This window comes from Leucoraja erinacea, chromosome 25 (genome assembly GCF_028641065.1).
Source record: "Leucoraja erinacea ecotype New England chromosome 25, Leri_hhj_1, whole genome shotgun sequence".
NCBI classification, from domain to species: domain Eukaryota; kingdom Metazoa; phylum Chordata; class Chondrichthyes; order Rajiformes; family Rajidae; genus Leucoraja; species Leucoraja erinaceus.
This window is the reverse complement of record NC_073401.1, coordinates 11615587-11642769: the sequence shown is the minus strand read 5'-3', so window position 1 is coordinate 11642769 and position 27183 is coordinate 11615587. Positions and strand designations below refer to the sequence as shown.

The window sequence follows — 27183 nt, the reverse complement described above, 5'->3', positions numbered from 1 at the left end:
GTGCCAGGGATTGGGATACGATCCTGACCTCAGGTACTGTCTGTGTGGAGTTTGCACGATCTCCCTGTGACCGTACGGGTCTGGAGGTTAATTGGCCTCAGTAGGGAGCGTAGATAAAATAGCCTCTAGTGTGTAGAGAGTGGATGGGAAAGTGGGATAACAGAACTAGTGTATTTGATTGTCGATGTGGACTAAAGGGCCTGTTTCCATGCTGAAACTTTCGATTAGTCAAGCTGAAGAATGGGTTCTGACTGGTGTGTTTAGTTTAGTTTAGTTTAGAGATACAGCGTGGGAACAGGCCATTCAGCCCACTGAGTCTGTGCGATCAGCGATCCCGTACACCAGCACTATCCTACACACTAGGGACAATTTACAATTCCTACCAAAGCCAATTAACTTACAAACCTGTACATCTTTGGAGTGTGGGGGGAAACCGGAGCACCCGGAGAAAACCCTTGCTGTCACAGGGAGAATGTACAAAGTCCATACAGATAGCACCAGTTGTCAGAATCGAACCCTGCCTCAAAAAGGCTGCCAGCATCATCAAGGACCCACACCATCCTGGCCACACACTCATCTCTCCACTGCCATCAGGTCGAAGGTACAGGAGCCTGAAAATCTGCAACATCCAGGTTCAGGAACAGCTGCTTCCCCACAGCCATCAGACTATGCCACAAACACAACCTCAAACAAACTATGAACTATAACAGCCTATTGCACTTTATCTGTGTATTTACGTGAGTATATATATATATACTATGGTATATGGTCACACTTATCTGATCTGATCTGTATTTATGCCTAAAATATTCTGTCGTGCTGTAGCAAATCAAGAATTTCATTGTCCTATCTGGGACACATGACAATAAACTCTCTTGACTTGACTTGACTTAGCGCTGCAACTCTACCATTATGCTACCATCCTAAACATGTTCCATCCATGTTTATTTCACTGCGTAGTTTAACAGGAATCTCACTCCCAGCAACATAACGCAGAACGCAGCCACGGTGCGGAGGGATTTAATTGGGTTCATCTGTTCATCTAACTTTTAACGCCACATTTACCCGTGTGACCAGAGGTCAGGATGAGCTACTCCGTCCCCTGCTTAGTTATCTTATGCCTCCTTCATTCACCCCATCGGCCATCTGTCCTGTCTATTGGGAGTTAACAAAGGAGGAGGGAAAGGGCTGGAGCCGGCAGACACAGTGGACTAATGTGCTCACACACACCATCTGATATTCACCTCACTATGTACATTCATTAGAAAATCAGCAGTGGTCCCTCTGAGAAGCGTTTGTGTGAACTGACTTGTTCCCCTTTCAAGACCAAGCAAGCTGAACACACGGCCAGCAAGAGGAGGCTTACAGAGACACAAGGGACTGTGGAAGGTGGTTTATTAAACAAAAATAAACTGCTGGAGTAACTCAGCTGGCCCGGCAGCATCTCTGAAGAACATGGATAGGTGACGTTTCGGGTCTGAACTCTTCTTCAGACTGGACAGTGGCACCAGTCATATTACATACATCACATTACATACATAATATGCACAATGATTATATACTGATTATATGCAGATTGAGTCACACTCCCTCTCTTCCCCTCTCCCATCAGGCAAGAGGCACAGAAGTGTGAAAACGCAAACCTCCAGATTCAGGGACAGTTTCTTCCCAGCTGTTATCAGGCAATTGAACCATCCTAGGTACACAAAAAAGCTGGAGAAACTCAGCGGGTGCAGCAGCATCTATGGAGCGAAGGAAATAGGCAACGTTTCGGGCCGAAACCCTTATTCAGAATTGAACCATCCTACCTGGGACTAGAGAACAGTCCTGAGCTACTATCTACCTCATTGGAGATCCTTGGATTATCTTTAATCAGACTTTACTGGACTTTGTCTTGCACTAAATGTTATTCCCTTTATCAAGTATCTGTACACTGTGGACGGCTCGATTGTACTCATGTATCGTCTCTTTGCTGACTGGCTAGCCCGCTACAAACGCTTTTCACTGCACATCGGTCCACGTGACAATAAACTAAACTGATAGGGGGGTGAAAGTTGGCAGAAAGGTGGGGGCAGGACAAAGCCAGGCAAGTGATAGGTGGGTCATAATGAGCAGGATGAAGTCCTTGGTTGGCAGATAGTTAGACAAAGGCCAGAGGTGAAAAAAACATAAGGCCATGAGATGAGGAAATAAGGGGAGGTGTGAATTGTGAAGCCGGAGGAAAGGTTGTAGGTGTAGAGGGGACGGAGGATGGGGAAAGAGGGTACATCCGGGTGGGGCAGAAGGAGGGGGGGGGAGGGGAAAATGTTGATCAGTTACTAATGAAATGATGACAATTTGTTTTATGAAACCTTATGCACTTTACTTGAATCAGATGTTAATTCGTCCATCGTAGACAGACGTGTTTTCCATGATTGTGGATGGGACCAAGTTCGACAACATTGACACTGGACTTTGTGTAACTTGTGTCAACTGTGTAAAGCCAATGACAGAGTCTTGGAGGAATGTTCCCGATGTGGCGATGTCAAATCAACACGTTAGTGGGGCCACACACACAAAGTGGAGGGACAGCACCTCGTATTGTGCCTGGACAGCTTATAACCAGAGGTGTGAACATTATGACAGTGGTCTGATGAAGTGGCTCAACCCAAAACATCACCTATTCCTTTGCTCCAGAGATGCTGCCTGACCCGCTGAGTTACTCCGGCATGTTGTGACTATATTCGGGATGAACATTGATTTCTCTAATTTCGAGTAACCCCTGCACCCACCCCACTCCCCGTCCCTCACCCTAATCATCCTACCGTTCCACTGTTCCCATCTCTCAGCCAACAGTGGGCCATTGAGGGCAATCTCGGTCTTCTGCCCTGTTTTGGCTTTTTCTTACCTCCAGTTCCCTCCCCTCCCGTTACAGTCAGGGGAGGGGTTGCAACCCGAAACATCACCTATCCTTTTTCTCCAGGCATGCTGCCCGACCCTCAGAGTTACTCCAGTACTTTGTGTCTATCTTCGGTATAAACCAGCATCTGCAGTCCCTTTCTACACATCAATGACCAGTGTTGCTTGGGAACACACCTGCAGAGCGGCTCATATATTCATTCTATAACTCTACAGGGAGAATCGTATTCATATAGCGCATGATCTGGGATATGAAAGCAAAACTGGACACACGAGGAACTGCAGGTGTTGGAATCTTGAGCCAAACACAAAGTGCTGGAGGAACTTGGCGGGTCATGCGGCTTCCGTGGAGGGGATGGACAGATAATGTTCGTGGTCGGGACCCTTCAGACAGTTCAGAAGACTGTGAATGAGCAAGACGGCTGTGTTTTTGCACTTGGCATAGGTAGAAAGAAGTTTCTTTCCCCGTACAATTCTAAGTAGCTGATCAGAAGATATATACATGACCGCAGCAGACTCGGGTCTGGTAATCAGTTATTTAATGGTCGACACAAAGTGCTGGAGTAACCCAGCGGGTCAGGCAGCATCTCTGGAGAAAAGGAATAGATGATGTTTCGGGTTAGAAACATAGAAACATAGAAATTAGGTGCAGGAGTAGGCCATTCGGCCCTTTGAGCCTGCACCGCCGTTCAATATGATCATGGCTGATCATCCAACTCAGTATCCCGTACCTGCCTTCTCTCCATACCCCCTGATCCCCTTAGCCGCAAGGGCCACATCTAACTCCCTCTTAAATATAGCCAATGAACTGGCCTCAACTACCCTCTGTGGCAGAGAGTTCCAGAGATTCACCACTCTCTGTGTGAAAAAAAGTTCTTCTCATCTCGGTTTTAAAGGATTTCCCCCTTATCCTTAAGCTGTGACCCCTTGTCCTGGACTTCCCTAACATCGGGAACAATCTTCCTCCATCTAGCCTGTCCAAACCCCTTAAGAATTTTGTAAGTTTCTATAAGATCCCCTCTCAATCTTCTAAACTCTAGAGAGTATAAACCAAGTCTATCCAGTCTTTCTTCATAAGACAGTCCTGACATCCCAGGAATCAGTCTGGTGAACCGTCTCTGCACTCCCTCTATGGCAATAATGTCCTTCCTCAGATTTGGAGACCAGTCCTGACATCCCAGGAATCAGTCGGGTCGAGACCCTGCATCAGATTGAGAGTCAGGGAGGGGGGCACTGGAGGTATGGGACACAGATGGAGAGCAGCGAGTGAGGTCCATTTGGAGAACTCTTGTCGGAGAGAGGAGGAGAACTTCTTCAAAGTCGACATATCTTGAGGAGTTTTTGCTGTGGAGCACACAGAATGCGTAGAAAGAAGTGCAGACGCTGGGTTACACGAAAGATAGACACAACGTGCTGGAGTAACCCAGCGGGTCAGGCAGCATCTCTGGAGATGATGTTTCGGGTCGAGAGCCTTCATCAGACTCAGTCATTTAAGGCTATTGGTTGGACGAGAATTGAATTTTATTGAACTTTAGTTTGAACCTGCGTTAAATATACAGGCACACCGCGACTTAGAATTTAGGACTTACATAAGGGTTACGTCATATGAACCCTTATATGAGTCAGATTTTACGTACCTGTAAGTTGAAATCACCATCCCCAACCCTTGCCCGAAATTACTCACTGAAACTCTTAGTCATACAGAGTGGAAACAGGATCTTCTGCCTCACTTGCCCACGCCGGCCAACGTGTACCATCTACACTAGTCCCACCTGCCTGCGTTTGACCCATGTCCCTCTGAACCTGCCCTATCCAGGTACATGTGTAAATGTTCCCCAAACGTTGCGATAGTGCCTGCCTCAACTACCTCCTCTGGCAACTCGTTCCATACACCCACCACCATTTGTGTAAAGGCGTTACCCGTCCTTCAGCCTGATAGGAGTAGGGGGAGGGGGGGAAGCAGGCGAAGAGGTGCGGGTGGTACAGAGGCTGGCAAGTGATAGCTGGAGGATAGACACAAAGAGCTGGAGTAACTCAACGGGTCAGGCAGCGTCTCTGGAGAGAAGGAATAGGTGGCGTTTCAGCTCGAGACCCTTCCTCAGATCTGAAACGTCACCTACCTCTTTCCTCCAGAGATGCTGCCTGACCTGCTGAGTTACTCCAGCTCTTTGTGCCTAACCAGCATCTGCAGTTCCTTCCTTCACATGTGATAGGTGGATACAGGTGAGGGAGGGAGGAGGGGGATTGGCAGATGGGTGAAGTAAGTGATAAAGGCTGGAAATAAAAACAAGACAAAGGGGTGTCAGATAAGGAGAGAAAAGTAGTGAAACGTTAAGCTCGAGGGAGGGATATGGATGAAAGGGAACAGGGTGGGGAAATGGACAAGATAGTGCGTGTGCACACTGGGTTTGTACAGGAATGATAGAGGGATTTAAATATATACTTTATCAAAATAAAATATAGCATGGATGCAGCCTGCCACAAATATTCCACAAAGGAATGTAGTTTCTTGGTCACTTAACAGTTCTTGGAAAGCCCTTTGTTCAAAGTTCTGGGCAATTTCAGTAATAGACTTTGAGGGAAATCACTTTATACTTCCTGTGTCTGGTACCACTCTCGCGCTGGCATAACGTGCTACAAATCCTCCACAGCTTGCCTGCTGCAACCATGGAAACCATCCAGAAGCAGGAAAACTGCTGAAATCACAGTGTCCGTGCACGTGGGCACCCTGGGTCCCTGTTAGATGGAGAGTGGTGTGATGCACTTGTTGTTAACAATGGAACAATACTTAGAATGCTCTATGTAGTTTCTCTCTCTCTCTCTCTCTCTCTCTCTCTCTCTCTCTCTCTCTCTCTCTCTCTCTCTCTCTCCTCCCTCTCTCTCTCTCTCTCTTTCTCTCTCTCTCTCTTTCTCTCTCTCTCTCTCCTCTCTCTCTCTCTCTCTCTCTCTCTCCTCTCCCTCGCTCTCTCTCTCTCTCCTCTCTCCCTCCCTCTCTCCCTCTCTCTCTCTCTCTCTCTCTCTCTCTCTCTCTCCCTCTCTCTCTCTCTCTCTCTCTCTCTCTCTCTCTCTCCCTCCCTCTCTCTCTCCCTCTCTCTCTCTCTCTCTCTCTCTCCCCTCTCTCTCTCTCTCTCTCTCCCTCTCTCTCCTCTCTCTCTCTCTCCCCTCTCTCTCTGATCTCTCTCTCTCTTCTCTCTCTCTCTCTCCCCTCCCTCTCTCCCTCCCTCTCTAACTCTCTCTCACTCTCTCTCTCTCCCTTCCTCCCTCTCCCTCCCTGCTCTCTCTCTCTCTCTCTCCTCCCTCTCTCTCTCTCAAAGTGCTCTGCCCACCAACTTTGTTGGATAAATTACAATCTAGCTCTTCGAGGACTGCAGTAACAATTGTGCCACAGGCCACAAATACTGCTCTGCAAGAATGAGAATTTCGCTACTTTTTTCCAGATGCCCTATTTATAGAATGTTTCGCAGGGGTTTTCTGCCTGAAACTTGAGATTCAGCATTTTACAGATTGGTACCACATGCAAAACAAAAATCTACCTTTGCAGTCCAGGAGACTTCGAGGAGGTAACGAGATGACCTCCACTAGTCAGTGAGTCCCAGGATACAAGATTCACAGAGACAGTTGCACATTTTAAAAGCGCCCATTATAAACAAATGTGCCAGTCTGCAGACTGGCCTATACCGTTTGTTATGTAATTGAAATCAGCTTTGAAATTCCGCGGAGTGGCACGGTGACACAGCGGGAGAGTTGCTGCCTTACAGCGCCAGAGATCCAGGTTTGATCCTGAATACGGGTGCTGTCTGTATGGAGTTTGCACGTTCTCCCCATGACCACGTAGGTTTTCTCCGGGTGCTCCGGTTTCCTGCCACACTCCACAGACGTACAGGTTTGTAGGTTAATTGGCTTCGGTGAAATTATAAATTGTCCTTATTGTGTAGGATCGTGCAAGTGTACGGGGATTTCTGGTCAGCACAGACTCGATGGGCCGAAGCGTCTGTTCCCACACTGTATTTCTAAACGAAACTAAACTGGACTAAACTAAATTAAACTAAATGGAACTAAACTAAGCTACACTACAAAAGACGAAATGTCTTGTAGTGCGGTTCCGCCAGTGATTTACCAGCACCCTTGGCTCCAGGGCATTTTTGGATTATCCATTTTGCCAGACCAACAGAGAGAGGTCCAACGGTACTGGAACGGTCTGCCTAGGCCGGCGATGGGTCGAGACCAAGGCCTGCAAATTCTGCCTCAGAAGTCGGCTTCAGGAACCGATCTGCTGGCTTTGGCTGGGCCGGAGTTCCAGAGACTAGGCCGCAGGCGGCTAATTCAGCACGGAGATTCAGCAGAAGTCCCGATGAGGTCACGATCGGCAGCCTCACCCGTCCCAGGCGGCACCATTTTGGGGGGAATCCCAGGAGGGAGATTTCAAGAGCGCTCTTGTAATTTTGTCTGGATTAAGGGAAGTGCCGGACACCAGTTGCTGGAATATCGACGATGGGTCTGTACTTGAAATGCTAATAAGGGCTTTAACTTAGTGCTGAACGAAGGGGCCCTTTGAATACTTTAAACCAATTTACAATTTCCTCTATTCTCAGTATAATATTCACTATCTTCAGCACTGAATTAATTATGTACAACTGTAAAGATTTTACAGGATGAAATCGATTTAATTACATACTGTAGGTAGACTAACTAGCAAATAGGAAGGGCTTTTATAGTCCTTGCCAAAAACAATGTTGTTGCTCAAAACAGTACGTGCTGAGGTAACTCAATAGGTCAGGTGGCATCTGTGGAGGGTAGAAATAAGGAACTGCAGATGCTGGTTTACAAAAAAAAGACACAAAGTGCTGGAGTATGTCAGCCGGTCAGGTAAAACAAGGATAGGTGAAGTTTCGGGTTGGTATCCTTCTCCAGACTTGCGGTTTGGGTCGGGACCCTTCTTCAGACGCATCAGATCTGTGGAGGAAATGGACAGATGATGTTTCAGGTCAAGACTATTCTTGAGACAGTGTCAGAAGAAGGGTCCCAACCTGAAACGCCTCCTATCCATTCCCTCCACAGATGCTGCCTAACCTGCTGAGTTACCACAGCTCTTTGTGTTTTGCCCAAGTCCAGCATCTGCAGATTTGATTTGATTTGATTCAATTCATTGTCATTGCACTTTTCAGTGCAACAAAATGGTTTAGCCTGCAGTCATCACATAGAATAAATAACAAACACTCAACACAGTTTAAGTCCCAAAGTCATTGTCTCTTCCCTCCTTGCTCTCCCTCTGCGCTGAGGCAATCCAAGCCTCCGATGTTGTGACCCCAACGGGTGATGGTAGGTAAGTCTTGCGGCTGAATCCGAGCTCCGCAAACGGACCGGTTCAAACTCCGCGGCCCGGGGGGCGAAGCTGCCGAAGCTGCCGAAGCTGCCGCCCTCCAGTCCAGCGGACGCAGCTGTAGTTGCGGGAGCTCCGGAAAACAGAACTCGAGCTCCCGATGATGACGTCCACTGGCCCGCGGCCGAGCCTCCGAGGCTCCAAAGTCGGGTCGGAAGTTGGGTCGCCCCGCAACCACAGCCCCGAAGTCGGCCAGCCTCGCGTTGGTAAGTCCTGGCTCTGCCTCCACAGCCTCCACAGCCTCGAGGTTGGAGGCCGCCAGCTCCGCGATAGGCCTCAGCGCAGTCGGACACGGAGACGGGGGATACGGCAGGAAAGGTCGCATCCCCCCCCCCCGAAGGAAGAGTCATAAAACATGTTACCCCCCCACAGATACACAACTAAATAAACCGAAATAAACTGTAAAAACGGGACAAGAGAAAACAAAAACCAGAAAAGACAAATGGACTGCAGGCGAGCCACAGCTGCAAGGCAGTGCCGCCACTTCCGGATGCAGATCCTTGTGTCTCTAAATATTTTGTGCAGTTTTGGTCTCCTAATTTAAGGAAGGCCATTCTTGCTATTGGGGGTGTGCAGCGTAGGTTCACAAGGTTAATTCCCGGGATGGCGGGACTGTAATACAATGAAAGAATGGATCGACTGGGCTTATATTCACTGGAATTTAGAAGGACGAGAGGGAGCCTTATAGAAACATGTAAAATTCTTAAGGGATTGGACAGGAAGAATGTTCCCGATGTTGGGGGAGTTCAGAACCAGGAGTCACAGTTTATGAATAAGGGGTAGGCCATTTAGGACTGAGATGAGGAAAAACGTTTTTACCCAGAGAGTTGTGAATCTGTGGAATTCTCTGCCACAGAAGGCATTGGAAGCTAATTCACAGGATGTTTTCAAGAGAGAATTTGATATAGCTCTTCGGGCTAACAGAATCAAGGGCTATAGGGAAAAAGCAGGAACGGGGTACTGATTTAGGCTCGAACTGGCTCGAAGGGCCGAATGGCCTTCTCCTGCAGCTATTTTCTGTTTCTAAGATACCATTGCTGCTGGCCTTTGCATTTCAATGCCATAAGAATTTGGAAGTTCTCTTTGGCTATTGAACATTAGGTTTGCGGTTTGCAAATAAAAATGCTCATCATGGCCAGTTAGTTGGAAATAACAAACCACAAAAAGTGAGTGAATGCTCCCAAGAATATTATCAACTGTAATTATTACCATCAGTAGTAAATTACAAGACTGGTATTTATTTACATACAGTATTGCATCCCCATACTGCTGATTAAAGGGCCTGTCCCACTTGGACGTCTTTTGCGCGTCCCGTTCTCAAAAATACACACAGAAATGCCAGCCTGAGACAAACACGGACAGAAGGTTCACATCTTCCAGGTACTGTTTTCATCTGAAAGGCCATAGGTGAACATTCACCCTGATGCTGGGCCACAGATGCTGCCAGTCCCGCTGCATAAGTCCAGCAGCTTCTATTGTTTATGTTTGGTGGGCACTGCAGTGCCACAGCGGTAGTGTTGCTGCCTTACAGCACCGGAGACCTGGGTTCGATCCTGACTCCAGCTGCTATTTATACAGAGTTTGTACGTTCTCCCTGTGACTGCGTGGGTTTTCTCCGGGTGCTCTGGTTTCTTTCAACATTTTGCAGGATAATTGGCTTCAATTAAAAAAAGTTGTAAATTGTCCCTTGTGTGTAAGATAGTGCTACTGCAAGGGGTGATAGCTGGTGGACCATCTCTCTCCATCCTTCACCCACCCTAGTCGTCCTGTTTGCATCCTTTCATTTACACCCCTTCCACAGCCAACAATGAACCATTGTGGGCTCTTTGACTATCAGTGCCAGCTTTGATTTGTTTTGTACCTTTTATTACCTCTAGTTTCCCTCTCCCCAGACGCTCGGACTGAAGAAGGGGCTCGACCCGAAACGTCACCTATTCCTTTTCTCCAGAGATGCTGCCTGACCCACTGAGTTACTCCAGCATGTTGTGTCTATCTTTGGCGTATACCAGCATTTGCAGTTCCTTCCTTCACATTACCTGCTGAGGATTAAGTTGAAATAATTGACGCACCATACATTGGACCACTCTTAGCAAGTCACAGTCATTGAAGACCGATTCCTCATTAAGTGAATGTTGCTTCAAACAAAGAGCTCAACTATTAATTGAGAACAGCTCTGAACTAACTCTGTGAAACAGGTCAGCTAAGTGGGGTTTCTTTTTAAGTCTAGGCTGTTTGCATTTTGGAAGTGATGCCTGCTCTATAAATACGGGTCCTGATTTAAGGCGACCAAGCAGGAACATCTGCATTCCATTTTTAAATGTTATGTTTAGATGAAACGAAACTCAATATTGTACAAAGTTAAAAATTTGTCTGTAGCAGTCTTCATATATCAGATGTGAAAACACATTCATGAATTCGAGCTCTACCTTTGTCTTAGAACCATTTGTATATTAAAGCAAAAACATGGCTCGTCTCCAATATTCCACTGTTGTCTCAATGTTTTGAAACAGCCTCCAGTAAATGTCAAAGAAATTAATATTTCTGTGTAAAACAGTGCTGGAGTAACTCATCTCTGGATATGCTGCCTGACCTGCTGAATTCCTCCAGCACTTTGTGTTTTGCTCCAGATCCCAGCGTCTGCAGACGTCTCCCTCCCTCCCTCCCTCCCCAGCGTCTGTCTCCCTCTCAATATTCCTCTGACCATTTTGAAAAGTGATTCACTGCAGTATATTCTCACTAAGGAATATTGTCCCATCTAAATTATCACTAGTAAATGAATAGGATTGGGAAGAGAAAATTATAAAATATTTTGCAATTCTATCCGATGTGTAATTACAATATATATGTAGATACGACAATCTGTAATAGGCAATGTATTGATTATTGATAATTCAATCATTCTGATCATATCTGCTATAGTGTAAATAGTAATGGAACGGTCTTAGCATTTGCAAATATCAATGTATCAGTCCTCCTAAAAAATAATCATTATCGATTATAAATAGCAACAAGGATCCAGAGAAGAATTTGAAAAAATGACAGGAACATGGTTTAGTGGGATATGGGCCAAACGCAGACAGGTAGGACTAGTGTAGATGAGGCATTTTGGTCGGCATGGGTAAGTTGGGCCGAAGGACCTGCTTCCATGTTGAATGACTCAATGGCTGTATCATACAATACAAAGCACACCAAACAGAATATAAAAGGAAGAAGAGGGAATTCCTCTGGGCTTTACCTCACTGCTAACCATAGCCAATTCACAATGTAATATTATTTTAGAAATATATTGCAAAACTGATCATATATTTCATTAATTCTGTCAATGTTTCAGGTTCCCCTTGAGAGGTTGGAATGTAAAATCGAGGCTGATGTTTCAGGTGCAGTTCAAGGGATGGTCAGAGCATTTGACTTTCCAATGTGACATTTAACTGTCGGCTCTTTACTCTATCACACCTCCGATTCACCTTCTGAAGTATTTCATTTATTGTAAACCACTCTGGGATGCTATGAGGCCAAGGAAGGTGCTAGTTAAATGCCTATCCTATTTGTTCCATTTATTCCCAGTGCTACATTAATCTAATGATGGGTCCTGACTTGAAATGCTGTGTTGTCCATTTAAGTTTAGGTTAAGATTTATTCTTGTCACGTGTACTGAGGTACGGCGAAGAAATTTATTTTGCATTCTATCCAATTAAATCAGATAATATTACACATAAATACAGTCAATCCAAATAAAGTACAGTAGAAGGGTCTCGACCCATAACGTCACCTATTCCTTTCCTCCAGAGGTGCTGCCTGACCCGCTGCATAACTCCAGCATTTTGTGTCTGGCTTTAAGTACAATACGAAGGCCAAAGTGAAAGATACATAGTGCAGCTAGATTTACTCAGGGAAAAGAAGTTTAAATGAGTAGGGTGATTGCATCGGAGATAGTAGATCCTCCTCTGGGACCAGCACGCAAAGAGTTACCTAGGTTTGACATCACCTTAGCATCTTTCCACAGAGGCTGCCTGACCCATTGGGTTCTTCCCTCAGTTTGTTGTTTTTTTCTACACTGGGAAATGCACTTCATTTTTTGATTACAGCAAATTTATTTTTAAATTGCTATTTTTTGTTGCTGACAGAACAACATGAGTGTGATGTTCTTACAATAAACGCACTGGTTAACCTATCATTCACAGAATATAAACTGTAATTAAAAACACATTTAAATACTGAACTCCGGTGTTACTAAGTATAACATGATGTAGGAGAACACTGACTAATACATCAAACTGACATAAAAAAGCTTTGCATTAACATTATGTTGGGTGTGTTAAGAATGTCCTTACCAATATCTAAAAAATAATGAGTACATTTCAAATTAAATTTTGAAAGTTCTGTAAAGTTGTTGAAATTGTGCTATACTTGTACATGTTAAATCAAATCAGATACTTCATTAAGTACCCAGAGAACAAATAGATGGCATCTCTGTTCATGTCCTCAGTTTGATTGGATGGATGCGATGTATTTACTACCCAGTGTGCTATTGTTGCATTGGAAGTAAGAGTTCTCCAAATTCTTTATCTCCCTGCAACAAAGAAGCGTGGGAAATATGTTTTACACTCTGGACTGCTCCAATAGCACCAAGAAACAGAATGTTAATGGAACTCAGATGGGCAAAAAAGCATCTGTGGAGGCAAAAGTCGATATTTCAGGATGAAATCCTGATTCAGAACTGAGAGCAAAACGAGAATATACTTCACTGAATACACAGCACTGGGCCTCCCTGTACCCACTGCAGTTTAGAAAGATGAGGGGGGGACCTCATTGAAACTTACGGAGTAGTGAATGGCCTGGATAGAGTGGATGTGGAGAGGATGTTTCCACTAGTGGGAGAGTCTAGGATCAGAGACCTTGGCCTCAGAATAAAAGGATGTACCTTTAGAAAGGAGATGAAGAATTTCTTTAGTCAGAGGGTGGTGAATCTGTGGAATTCATTCCCACACATGACTGTGGAGGCCAAGTCACTTCATATTTTTAAGGTGGAGATTGACAGATTCTTGAATAGTATGGGTGTCAGGGGTTATGAGGAGGAGGCAGGAGAATGGGGTTCAGAGGGAACGATAGGATCACCCATGATTCAATGATGGAGTAGACTCGATGGGCCGAATGGCCTAATTCTGCACCTATAACTTATGAACTTCCACAGATGCTGCCTGACCCACTGAGATCTTCCGGTGATCGGCTTTTTTGTCCCGGATTCCAGTATCTGTCTTCGTTCCCCTGGAGGAAACCATTTGTGTGACACAAAGTGATGGGGTAACTCAGCGGGTCAGTCAGCAACTCCGGAGAACGTGGATTGGTGACGTTTCGGGTCAAGACCCATCTACATTCTCGGACATAAATCAGGCTAAGCTGTGCAGGTTAAATAAATCTACCGACTTTCATTGGTTTGACCTATATATATATATATATATAAGTAATGTCCACATGAACATAGTAATGGAATATTGTTACTGAAAGAACACTCTATTACAGTAAACACCTTTACCCAAAGAGACGGGCAAAGCATTAGAAGAAAGTTAAAGTTGCATTAGAGAACACATGATTAGAAAATGTCTTTATATCTGAACGGGATTTGATCGATTGATCGATTAAAAGATACAGAATGGGAACAGGTGGAACCCCACTGATCATCCGTTCACATTAGTTCGATGTTGTGCCATTTTTGCATTTTTTGCTATTTACACACCAGCGGCAGTTGACAGAGGCCAGCTAACTTACACATCCACAAATCTCTGGGATGTGGGAGGAAACTGGAGCACCCGGAGCACCCGGAGGAAACAGGAGCACCCGGAGCACCCGGAGGAAACCTTTGTGATCACAGGGAGCACATGCAAACTCCACGCAGGCAGCCCCCCGAGGTCAGGGTCCATCTCTAATTTCTAGCGCTGTGAGGCAGCAACTCTGCCAGCTGTGACAGTAAACTGCAGACCTGTCTGCTCTTTCCTACATCACACCTCTGATTAACCATCTGAATGATTTCATTTAACCTTCTGAACTAATTGTAAAGAACTTTGGGATATTGTTTGGCAAAGAAAGATGCTACTTAAATTCAAATCTTTCTTTTTTTCCTTTTTTTCTATTCAATCCAAGTGCTCCAAGTGTTTAGTTTAGTTTAGTGTATTCTCACGTGTACTGAGGTACAGTGAAAAGCTTTTTGTTGCATGCTATCCAGTCAGCAGAAAGACTATACATGATTACAATCAAGCCGACCACTGTGTATAGATACAGGATACAGGGAATAGCGTTATGACCACACAGTAGTTATAGGACTGATCGAACAGAACCATAGTTACAAGTTCAAAGCAAATTGATAAACAGAATGAAGGTACAAAGTGCTGGAATAACTCAGCGAGTCAAGCAACATCTCTAGAGGGCGGATAGGCAACGGTTTGGGTTGGGTCATTACACAGTAAGAGTACAAATAACCTGCAAACACACATGTCTTTGGGATGTGGGAATAACCCAGAGAATCCAGGGGAAACTTACTGTACTGTATATCGTCACAGGAAGAACATGCAAATTCCACACAGACAAGCACCCGAGGTCAGGATTGAACCTGCCTCCAGCGCTGTGAGGCAGCAGCTCTACAGCTACACCTCTGTGCCACCCTTATTTCTTTCTTAACAGCTATTAGTTGGATGGTGCAGAACTTCCTCCAACTAAACGAAAGTAAGTCTGAGGTCATCCTACTCGGCCCCTCGGAATCCATCAAAACAATAGCAGGCAGCGTTGGTAGCCTTACCCCATTACTTCAACCTCACGTCAAAAACCTTGGCGTGATATTTGACTCCACGTTGAAACTGCAACTCCCTTTACACTGGCATCAGCCAATCATCCCTGTCCTGCCTGCAATTGGCCCAAAACGCGGCCGCGAGACTCCTGACGGGCACCCGAAAAAGAGACCACATCACCCCGATTCTGGCCTCTCCCCGCTGGCTCCCACTGCGGTTCCGAATCAATTTCAAGCTACTTTTTGTTTAAAAAAGCCTTTAACGGGCTTGCCCCCACCTACATCAAAAATCTGCTTTCCTCCAGGTCCCTCAGACTGTCCGACTTGGGGTTACTGACCATCCCGCGGTCTAGGCATAAGCTCAGGGGCAACTGCGCTTTTGGGGTTGCAGACTATGACTATGCAGACTATTGAGCTCCTAGACTATGGAACAGCATCCCTCTTCCCATCAGAATTGCCCCCTCCATCAATTCTTATAAGTCTAGACAAAACTCTCAAGCCTTTCTTGAGGTCCTCTGAGGTAGCGCTGTATGTATGTATTTATGTATGTATGGTTGATCTATGTACTCTGTTTGTAGCACGTTAGTACCTCCACTAATGTAAATCACTTTGGTCAACGAGAGTTGTTTTTAAATGTGCTATAGAAATAAAATTGGCTTGACTTGACTTGATTACATTTATTTTTAAATAATTTAACCTTTTTCCTATCAGTAAGGTGCAGCCGTATCAAATGTTGTGAGTTTTTAAAACAGTTAACATTATAATTGGTTAACGTATGCTCTTTGCGGTTGGTCCACGCTGCCTTTCTATTTTTAAAAATGACTTTCATGTTGACAGCTGTAACATTTTTTAATCTTTGAAGATACCAATAAAGTTGAGGCCAAAAGGAAGTTCAGCTTGGATGTTCAGCCACCTATTGACCCAAGCCTTTGAATTGCAATTTCCATTTATACTCTATAAAGAGATGCATAAAAAAATCAATGTCTTTTATGACCCACCAGTTTGCTTCTAATTGTCAATAATTGGTGCTCAACCTTCCCGACTTTTAACAAGATCACTCCAAAGAAAGCTTACGGAGCTGCTTGCTGTCCTTAAAGTGGGAATTGCTAGCTATCTATTGGGGATGGAAGGAGGACTAAGTGAGAGTAATAGATCAGGTAGATGCACAGAATCTCTTTCCTAGTGTGGGGGAATCTAGAACCAAATGGCCTAGGTTTGCGGTGCAGGGAGAAAGATTTTAAAGGCATCTGATGGGTAACTTTTTCACACAAAGGGGGGTAGGTGTACGGAACGAGCCACTGGAGGAGGTAGTTGAGGCAGGGACTATTGCAAAGTTTACAATGCAATTAGACAGGTACATGGATAGGACAGGTTTACAGGGGTATGGATCAAACGCAAGCAGGTGGGACAAGTGTACATGGGACATGTTGGTCGGTGTGGGCGAATTGGGCCGAAGGGCCTGTTTCCACACTGTATGACTCTGTGACCAATCCCTTGCTTCAGTCCATATTAGCTCATGATAGGTAGACAAAAGTGCTGGAGAAACTCAGCGGGTGCAGCAGCATCTATGGAGCGAAGGAAAATAGGCAACATTTCGGGCCAAAACCCTTCTTCTGACCGGGCTGAAACCTTTCAGATGTTCTGCCAAGACTAGTTCATGATACCAAGGAGGGTCCCGACCCAAAATATAGCCTGTCCATTCCCTCCACAGATACTGCCTGACCCATTGAGTTACTCCAGCACTTCTTCGCTTATTTTCCTTGTTTCCTTTTTCTTGCTGCCATGTTGAATCTCACCTTTAAGAAACTTCCCAGGGGAGTGTGAGTGTGCCTTGCTGTGTATAAGTAGGGAAGGGGCTTAGTTGAAGGGACTTTTGGCTGGGCATGTGGATGTGAGGGGAATGGAGGGGTATGGATTTATCATGCAGGTAAGGGTTGGACTTGGCATCACGTTGTGGGCCGAAGGGCCTGTTCTTGTGCTGTACTGTTCCATGTTCTACAGGATCGAGCCAATGAACACTATGCTCCAAAAGATGAAACTTTCGGGTGTATACGTCTATTTTTGGTGTTGTAAATTTGAGCTGTTGATTCAGTTTCCACAATCAGGATCTTGAGACAAGGTGTGAATGGGAGGGCGGGCAGTCTGGCAAGGAGCAAACAGTTCCTTGGGGGATGGGGGTTGCTGAAGATCGCTTGAAGTTGCAAGCACGGTTTTTTTTCTCCGCCAGGCAGGGTCTAGCAGTGCTGGGAGGGAGGGAGGCAGCTGGATTCTGACACAATCTGGATTTCCAAACAGGTGTTGCTGAAAGGCTTCGGGCCATGGGGCTGGTGAAATCGCCCCGCCTGTCGCGTGTGATCAAAGCAACCAGATATACTGTCTAATCAAATTCACTGTTCCCCGACAAGGGGAAAAAAAAAACGGTAGGAAAGAACTGCAGATGCTGGTTTAAATCGAAGCCAGACACAAACTGCTGGAGTAACTCAGCGGGACAGGCAACATCTCTGGAGGGAAGGAATGGGTGACGTTTGGAGTCGAGACGTTATTACCCATTCCTTCTCTCCAGAGATGCTGCCTGTCCCGCTGAGTTACTCCAGCAGTTTGCGGACTGTTTGCAGCACACAACGTGGAACAAATTCCACCTCGTTAAAACTCCGCAGAACCTTCGTTATCGTCGAAGTTGCATTAGGGACTGGGTCGCATTTGAAGGTGAGGGGTTGGGGTTGGAAGATTTAATAGGGACCCGAGGGGCATTTTTGTTACACACATAGACTGAGCGGTTCAACCCTCCGCCACAGCTTGGTACTCCAGCATTTTGTATCTACCCTTGGTTGTAGACTGGTTTCAGGACGGACCATTCTTTGCGGGAGTAAAGGATACATGTACACAATGGAAGGAGGTGGCTGGTGGTGTTCCAAAAGGGTTCATTACTGATGTATAAATGGCACAATGTACATTACTGCTGGTGGAAAAAAAATCTAAATTTTCAATGATACCAAACTGTGGTGGGGGGGTTAAACCGCTCAGCGTATGTGTGTAAAAAAAATACCCCTCGGATCCCTATTAAATAGATGCCATATATCTAGTTCCCCCCCCCCCCCCCCCCCCCCCCCCCGACTCAGTCTGAAGAAGGGTCTCGACCCTGAAACGTCACCTATTCATTCTGTTCTCCAGAGATGCTGCCTGACCCGTACTCCAGCGTTTTGTGTCTATCGAAGGCAGATGTAGACAGTTCCACGGAATAGGGCAGGTTTAGAGGGATATGGCACAAACGCAGGCAGGTGGGACTAGTGTAGATGGGGCATGAGGGCCAGATTGGGCAGAAGGGCCTGTTTCCACTCTAAACATCACCAACAATTGTAAACTCCCAGCGTGATCTCTCTGGTGCTCTAAGTGAAGGACCTATTCCACGCGGCATCACTCTATGACGGAGATAACGTAGAAACGTTTATCAAAATGACCCCGTCGCAACACTTTTGTGAAAATGAAGACATTGTTCAGTGGTCTGCGATCCTAAAGGACTTCCCCCTCATCGATGCCAGAAGCCTTTCCCTCTTCCTTCCGCGCCATGTGCAAACTCCGCCTTTTTGTTTCTTTCTCGGAAAGGGCACAGATCAGAGAAAGATAAGTTGATTGATCCAAACAAACTCGAATGGGGAAAGAAGGGACCCAAAACAAACTCAAGACAATAGTCCCTTTCATTCCGGCTTGTCAAGTTCAAAGTATATATTTACATAGACTGGGGATATAAAGAGAAGTTGTGCAGGGCTATGCTGACAGTTCCACTACACTCTCAATCTACTGTATCTGCTGCCCACGATACTGTTTCCTTAACGCTTTACATCCGACCTCCCCATTTCATCCACTCCCACACCACGCCACAGACTTGACACCGACTGTCTGAACAGCCGACACCGGTTCGCCCTGATATTCCTTTGAAAGCCCCGGCCACTTTTCAAACTTGTTTTGAATCACTGCGACACGCCAACTATTTATTTACAAGGACTTTTTTCCCCCACCTAAGATTAAATCAAGACGCCTCTTGCCGACCGTTCGCCATCTCACTGCTGTGCGCCCAACTAGACCAGGCAGGTTTTGTAACTTGTTCAAGAAGGAACTGCAGATGCTGGAAGATCGAAGGCACACAAAGTTGCTGGAGAAACTCAGCGGGTGCAGCAGCATCTAAGGTTTTGTAACTTATCCACTGTCCGACCAAACTGCCGCAGTTAAAACTCAAGGTAAAAATAAGGGAACACACGTCTTTTAGAACCATTTGCACTTTCAACAATTGTCATATCAAATAAAGAGGAAGGCATACACTTCAAATGTTGCAAGCCATTTAACACATTCTGCAATTATCATTTTTATGCTAAACATATTAAGATTTTATGCTTCAAATGTTGTAACTGGGCGAATTAAGACTTTTTTTTGAGGTTGGTTTTAATCCTGATACATAGTTTTGTTTTAAAAATGAAAATAGTATAAATCTATATCAATTGATAAAAAACTTCGAAGCTGCTCAGACTGAATTATTCAGTACAACATTATCCTTTTAATACTGAGATTTTATGTCTGTAATATAGTTTGAACTGCGCCGCAGCACCATACAACTTCAACGTTTAATTAACTAAAGTCACGCAAATTCTATTCACGACAGGTCTGACCTGCCCTTTTTAATATTTCGCCTTTACGTAACAGCAATAAATCAAGTGTAGCAGGCAGTGGTTCTGCTGTTTAACCCGGGGCATTGCCTTTTCAGACAGTTTGCCATTAATCTGATTGCCCTTTTTCAAGAAGTCACATATTCAGCCGCTCTCTTGCCAAACTAAAGAAACATTTTATTTTTTATAAAATAGACGAACTGGACGACAATCATATTTTACAAATATGTACAAATGTGCTTCACAAAGCACGCGAAGAGCTACACAATACGAGAGACATCCTGCCACACAGTTCTTTGTCTCACCTAGTGCTTGTTGATCTATTCATGGCTTGAATTAGCTTTACAATGAGGCGAGTCGACAAGCTCCGTGGGTCTCTTTGAATCGCCCGTTTACAAATCAGTTCAACTTGCCTGACACTAGCTTGATCTCCATCAGAAAGCAAAATGTGTCATTAAAGAACTTCTGTCGCCCATACCTCTAAGTTCTTTTGTCAGAGAGAGATTCTTTGTAAATCTTTTATCTGCAGCTGATTGTTGGAACGAGAGGGAGAGAGGAAGGGAGGGGAGGGGAGAGAGAGAGGGAGGGAGGGTGGGGGAACTATTGCACATTGTTAGAGTAGCCCATCTTCGGGAGAATATTGCTCATCGACAAAATACTGAAGAGTTCCTACTTTTTTCCCTGAAATTTTTCACGTTGAAAGAGCGGAGCCGCCGAGACCGGGGAGTCCAATCACCGTTTCCAAAACTTACAGCAGAACACACATTGTAGAAACAGGCGTCTCTGATTTCTGATTCCAAATATTTGAGACGCCACAGGTCCCTCCTATAGTTTAACCTTTCCTTGAACCTCGCCATGCAGCCCCGGCCAGCTGTGTCACCAGCAAAGGAAACTATTCCACTTCGCCTTTTCACTTCAAAAGGTGAGTTGCTCATTGTTTTTTTTTTGGGGGGGGGGGGGGGGTCTTTTTTTGTTTGGTGTGTACGGCCAAATGTCCCCCCCTGAATCTCAGGATGTCTCCCGAATCAGAAGTTGGAAGGAGCGGGATTGATACGAGGTCAGACGCAAGTTGGTGGCAGAGCGGGTTCGTATTTCCCGTGCGGTTTCAAGGGAGGGTGGGCCTTGCCGTAAGACCCCCCGACGCTACTCGTGATAACGCTGGCGGGCTTCCTCCTCACCCTCCTCCTGAACCTTTTGCTGCAGATGTTCTGCCAAGACTGCAAGGTCTTGGAGCTCCAAATCCACATCCCGCTGGTGATGCCCACCACCAGAAGCATGAAGATCTTCACCATGAAGATCTCCACTGCTGGGATGGAACTGGTCATGGTGCAGTCCAGGTCATTCGAGTGCTTGTCCTTCCTGCACTTCTCTTGGGTGGCCAACAGCTTCCAATAGTCCATGTTGAGGCGCTCGTAGAAGTAACACGCGATGACACAGGTGGCGGGCACGGTGTAGAGGACGGAGAAGACTCCTATCCTCACCATCAGCTTCTCCAACTTGTCCGTGTTCTCGCCGCCGGTCTTCATCACCCGTCGGATGTGGAAAAGCGCCACGAAGCCGGACAGGATGAAGGAGGTGCCGATGATCAGGTAACAAGCGAGAGGGATTAGCACGAACCCGGTCAGCGCGTTCACGTCCATACTCCCCACGTAACAGATCCCGGTCAGCTCATCCCCGGCCACTCTCCTCATCACCAAGATGATGATGGTCTTGACGGCTGGGATCGCCCAGGCGGCGAGGTGGAAGTAGCTGCTGTTGGCTTCGATGGCTTCGTGGCCCCATTTCTTGCCGGCAGCCAAGAACCACGTGAGGGTGAGGACGACCCACCAGAGAGAGCTGGCCATGCCGAAGTAATACAGCACCAGGAAGACGATGGTGCAGCCCGTACTCTCCAGCCCTTCTTGGATGACATAGAGGTGCCCGCTGTCCCTGTCGCAGGCTATGCTTTCCCTGCCGGCGAACAGGCGCACGATGTAGCCGGCAGAGTAGACGCAGTAACACATGGAGAGGAAGATGATGGGTCTCTCGGGGTACTTGAAGCGCTGCGGGTCGATGAGGAAAGTGAGGACGGTGAAGGCGCTGGAGAAGAAGCAGAAGATGGACCAGATGGCGATCCAGACGAAAGCGAAGCCCTTGTCGTGGGTGGCCCAGTAGACATCCACGTTGGGGGAGCAGAGAGGCGCGCACGACGCGCTCTTCTCCACCCGGTGGAACTTGTGCGAGTTCTCGCAGAGCGTTTTGCCCGGGCTCTCTTTGGGGATATGGTATGTGTCCTGTGAGCCCCCCGCTCCTCCTCTGGGGTGCGGTCTGTAGATGGGAGGGAAGGCGCTTGCTCCCCGGGTCGGGTCGTCCGACCCGTTGCTCGGCGCTTCCATGCAGAGGAAGTTCGGGTCGTTCTTGTTGGGGAGTTTGCTGCAATCCAGCGACTCGGGCCACCTGAAGCTGAACTGTTCCATGATGGGCGAGCACTTGTAGCGGGCCTGCTCGCACATCACCCGGCAGGCGGGGATAGGGATGGACACCTCCTCGGTGCACATGGGGGCGTAGAGAGAGCACAGGAAGAACTTGAGGTGGCTGTGGCATCCGTACTCAACCAGCGGGGCGAACTCGTGCAACTTGATGGCGGCTTCCCTCTGATCCTCGTGGCCCATCAGGTTGGGCATTCGGGTCATGTTGTAGCCAATGTCCCGGCACATGGGGATATCTATTGGTTGACATCTACCCTCTCGCTCCGAGCGCTCCGGGTCCATGGAACTGATGGCTAGGGCCAAATGAGTCAACCATGCGGTCAGGACGCACAGACAGCCAGCTATCCCCGGCGACCTCATGTCAAACACAGCCGTGAGAAGTTATTCACCGACTTCCCCTCCTCTCCTCTCCCTCCTCTCCTCTCCTCTCCTATCGCTCGCAAGGAGTAAGTCAAAACACCGGTCCAAAGTTTTCACGTTAAACTTGGCCCAGTGGCGGCCGTCCCCAGCCTCTCGCTAGGCGTGCGCTTCTGGGCTGGAAGAAGGGGGTGGGGGTTGGGGGGGAGAGCAGGGTTAGGCAGCCGGAGTTGTGGTAGGGAAGGTCCCGTCTCCGAACCAGCTGAAAAATCCACAGAGGTGACCAGCCCAAGACGAAGCGAAGCGGAATAGACAGAATCAGCAGCGGCGATCGTCCCTGGAACTCTCACTGAAAACCCCCAAGAGCTTGTATCGGAGGAGCGCTGCTGTGTGCAGTGCCTTGTCCCAGGTACGAGGAAGTAAATAGAGAGCGAGACAGAGAGACAGAGAGAGGGAGAGAGAAAGGGGGCGGCGTTCTCAGTAGCGACTGCAAAGTGAGCTAAAAGGGGGCGGGACTACTGTGAAAACACAGGCATGGAAAAAAAGAGCAGCCACAGAGAGAGAGAGAGAGAGAGAGAGGTGTGTGTGTGTGTGTGGGGGTGGGGGCAGAGATGATGAGCATATTTTGCAAACAAGCATCTGGGTCACACCATTCATGTTTTGGGTAAATTTCCGCCGCTTTTTTTTTCTTGTTGAGTGACTACAGATCCAAATACCGCCGCCGGCTGTGTGAGAGTGTGTGTTGGCGTGTGTATTTGGTGAATGTGTTTGGTGTGTGTGTGTGTGTGTGTGTGTGTGTGTGTGTGTGTGTGTGTGTGAGTGTGTGTGTGTGAGTGTGTGTGTGTGTGTGTGTGTGTGTGTGTGTGTGTGTGTGTGTGTGTGTGTGTGTGTGTGTGTGTGTGTGTGTGTGTGAGTGTGTGTGTGTGTGTGAGTGTGTGTGTGTGTGTGTGAGTGCGTGTGTGTGTGTGTGTGAGTGTGTGTGTGTGTGTGTGAGTGTGTGTGTGTGTGAGTGTGTGTGTGTGTGTGTGTGTGTGTGTGTGTGTGTGAGAGTGTGTGTGTGTGTGTGTGTGTTCGCTTAATTCATAGCAACAGATACTTTATTCCATAAACCAACAGATATATAAAAGCCGAGGACTACACCACGCAGCAGGTCTGGAGGGAAACCACCACATAAAACACCACGGACTATCTTCAACCGCGGTCGGCTTGACTGTAATCATGTAACCTTTCCGCTGACTGGATAGCACACAACAACAAAAAACTTTTCACTGTACCTCGATACACGTGACAAGCAACTAAACTAAACTTTGGCAGTGAGATTCGTCCCTCTAGTGCGGTCAAATGGACTCTCTTTGCATGGTTTACCTAGCCGAAGCAAATTTCTATAAAAGTTTACTAACCAGAGTCCGTGCCCTGGATAAACTACTCCGAAATACAAACTGATGTGAAAACAACAACAAAACACAAAGTTTCTAAACGTAAGCTTTCCTACATCAATATATATTCATTTAGGTAATGTTACACTTGCAAAGCTGCCTATCCCCCAGATTGCATTATCTTTTTTTTTAAACAGCTTACCATCCGATTTCAGCTGCAAACAATCGGCTAACCTAACTGCACATCTCCGGGAGGGAGAGAGAGAAAGAAAGACAGAGAGACAGGGAGAGAGCAGCAATCGACTGAGATAATTCTGTTGCAAATAAATGAAAAGGCTCTTTGATGCTTGAAGCTGAAAAGATATTTTTGGGGGGGTTGGATTTGAAACCTGCGCCTTTATGGAAATGAGAGCATCCCCGCTGGATGTCAGCGACAGAGACAGACCCCCGGCGACCAGCGTTACACAAGATTGCAGGAATTTTATGGCTGTCGGCCGCTGACCATTTCTCCCTTTGTGTTCTTTGAAGAATGACTTTAGACATTTTTATTTACATATTTAACCATGGATGAAAAAAAAAGCGGCTTTAGTTTTGGGGTAGGGAGGGTGGTGGGCTTAGATGCGGGATTCGCTTTATTTGGAAAACTAACTTATTTTTAGCCCTATCATCTCCGATTACTTTCCCCAGTTTAGTTTAAATTGTTGAGCTTGTTTTAAAGTTGCACTTTTAACACGCACGTGCGTTTTGCGCGATTTGGGTTTTTTTTTTAAACTTTTCTCTTTTGTTAATATTTCTTATTGTCATTTCAACATTATCGACAAATAAGCGGCAGTAAATATTAGCACATGCATCAATAGCCGCCGTTACTGTGGCAGAAGCGGCAATCGCAGTGGGGAAAGCCATCCATGGCATGCTGTAAAGTGAAAGTAGCAACAGATAAGAAACTTTGCACAAAAAAAAGGAATCGATGCAGACAAAGGGAATGTAACCCAAAAGTAGCAGTTCTTACATACAATGAAAGGCCTCTACTTTTTTTTCCCCCTCAAAAAAAAATCTGGTTTGAAATATTACGAGCGGTTCAACATGATGCATTTCTGTGAATTGTAAATAAGAGCATTTCTTAATCCTCTTTTCATGCACTAGCTTCGGATCAGTGGCATCTAAGCGGCTCCCCACTGCTTCTGACCCAGGAGGCTACATTCAACTCTCCTGCCTCTCGCTTCTATTCCCACACTCAACAGAGGGGAAAAAAACCGCACAGCCACACTCTCTAGATTAGATTAAACTCATTCTTCGGTCCCTGGAGAAAGTGAGGAATGGAACCCCCCCCCCCCCCCCCCCCCCCCCCCAACCACTCCCCCCACAGTTGCCCGCCGGGTTGTCACGAAATAAAAAGACAAGGTTATAAAAGTCCCACAACTTTCTTACTAATAATTGCCAGGTAACTCGCCTACGCTCACCTTTTACCTTGGTCGGCTACCACATTGAAAAACAATATTATTTTAAAGTTCCGAGGTATCTCAAATCTAGTCGATGTTATTACCACAAGTACATAGAGGTTCAGGTACAATTGAAAAATGTAAGTAACGTTAAATGTTGCTTTTAAAAAAAAAAAGAGTCATAACATGGAATGAAATGAAATACAGCATGGAAGCAGGCCATTCAGCCCCACTTGCCCATGCTGACTAAGATGCCCCATTTACACTAGTCCCACCTGCCTGTGTTTGGCCTATGTCCTTAATATGGGCTCCACCTCTCCTTGGTCATCGGTGCAGGCTCTGATTTGTTCTGTACCTTTTCATACCTCAAGTTTCTCTCTCCCCTGACCCTCAACCAAATCGTCACCTATTCCCTTTCTCCAGAGATGCTGCCTGACCCGCTGAGTTACTCCAGCATTTTGTGTCTATGTTCAGTGTAAATCAGCATCTGCCGTTCCTTCCTACACACCACATCCCCACTATCGTTACTTAAGGATTCAATTTAAGTAACATGATTATTTGATCACATTTTGAGTTCAATTGTTATAGGAGGGATTTTTCTGGGATCTCATGCCGCCTCATTGTAGGTGGTGGTGAAATGAAATTTATCACCGAGGTACATCTTCATCAGGAGATGGTGCCCTGAGATGTAGGAACTGATCCATGTTCTCCATGGTCTTACTGTGACCTTTACTGCGAGGGCATTGAGCTGGAGCTAGAGGTGGTGCAGGAGGGGGGTGGGGCGGGGGTGTAGATTGAAACATTTACCATTATTTCTGAAGATAAGCTCCATTCCCATGGGAAGTCTAGTAAAGGTGAGATTCAACAATGCAGCAAGAAAGACTGGGAAAAACATAAGCAAAATGCCAATGGAATAACTCAACAGGTCAGACTCTCGAGAGGGAATGGAGAGGTGACGTTTCAGGCCAGGACCATTCTTCAAATGCACAACAACTCCGCCTTGTTTGGCACCAGTCTTCACTGAGGTTGGATACAAGGAACAGCAGATGCTGGCTTACAAAAAAAAGACACCAAATGCTGGAGTAACACAATGGGTCAGGCAGAACCTGTGCAGAGCATGGATAACTGATGTATTGGGTCAGGCACTCTTCTTGAATCTCACATGAAGACCCTTCAGACTGAAGAAGGATCCTGACCAGAAACATCACCTATCCATGTTCTCTAGAGATGCTGCCTGAACGACTTCATCTCCTTGCGTATGGCGTGCACAGCCTAAAGTTGTAGGACAACGTGTTCTATTTGATCTTATTTGATTGTGCACGCCGGGTTGATTGCATTGGTTGAAACAGGGCGGACCACGTGAAGGTTGCAATCTCCCACCCTGCCTGAACCACTGTGTTAATCCAAGTCTTTGTGTCTTTTCTTCACTGAGATTGGTTCTATTATGTTTTGGACGACCTACAGCAGACATCCCAAGGCTTTGGGAAAACGTCACCAATGTTGTAATTGTGAAATCCTCAAATATACTGGTAGGAACACCATCATACTCTCCCAGCCTGACATCCCCAGTACTGAGACCTCTTCCAGGCCAACACCCGCAGTGTTGAGACCCCTCTCAACCCAACACCCCCAGTTACTCTCAGTTGGCTATGCCATTTGAGTCTGAAGAAGGGCCTTGACCGAAAACGTCACCAATTCCCTCTCTCCAGAGATGCTGCTTGGCCCGCTGAGTGCTCCAGCATTTTGTGTCTCTCTTCGTTGTTAACCAGCATCTGCAGTTGCTTCCTGCACAAACTATTTGCATGTCTGACACCAGACACCACAAACAG

General features: G+C 46.4%; 2 protein-coding genes across 2 annotated transcripts in view; both read right to left on the bottom strand.

Moving 5' to 3' along the window:
* The window catches only part of vps37ba (VPS37B subunit of ESCRT-I a), a 338119-nt gene that overhangs the window by 170287 nt on the left and 140649 nt on the right, over positions 1–27183 (bottom strand). The gene's annotated exons all lie outside the window — the stretch shown is intronic.
* Positions 20667–23273, bottom strand: fzd10 (frizzled class receptor 10). Its single transcript, XM_055655673.1, has one exon. The coding sequence runs from the start codon at positions 22540–22542 to the stop codon at positions 20773–20775; it is 1770 nt and encodes a 589-aa protein (XP_055511648.1). The 5' UTR covers positions 22543–23273; the 3' UTR covers positions 20667–20772.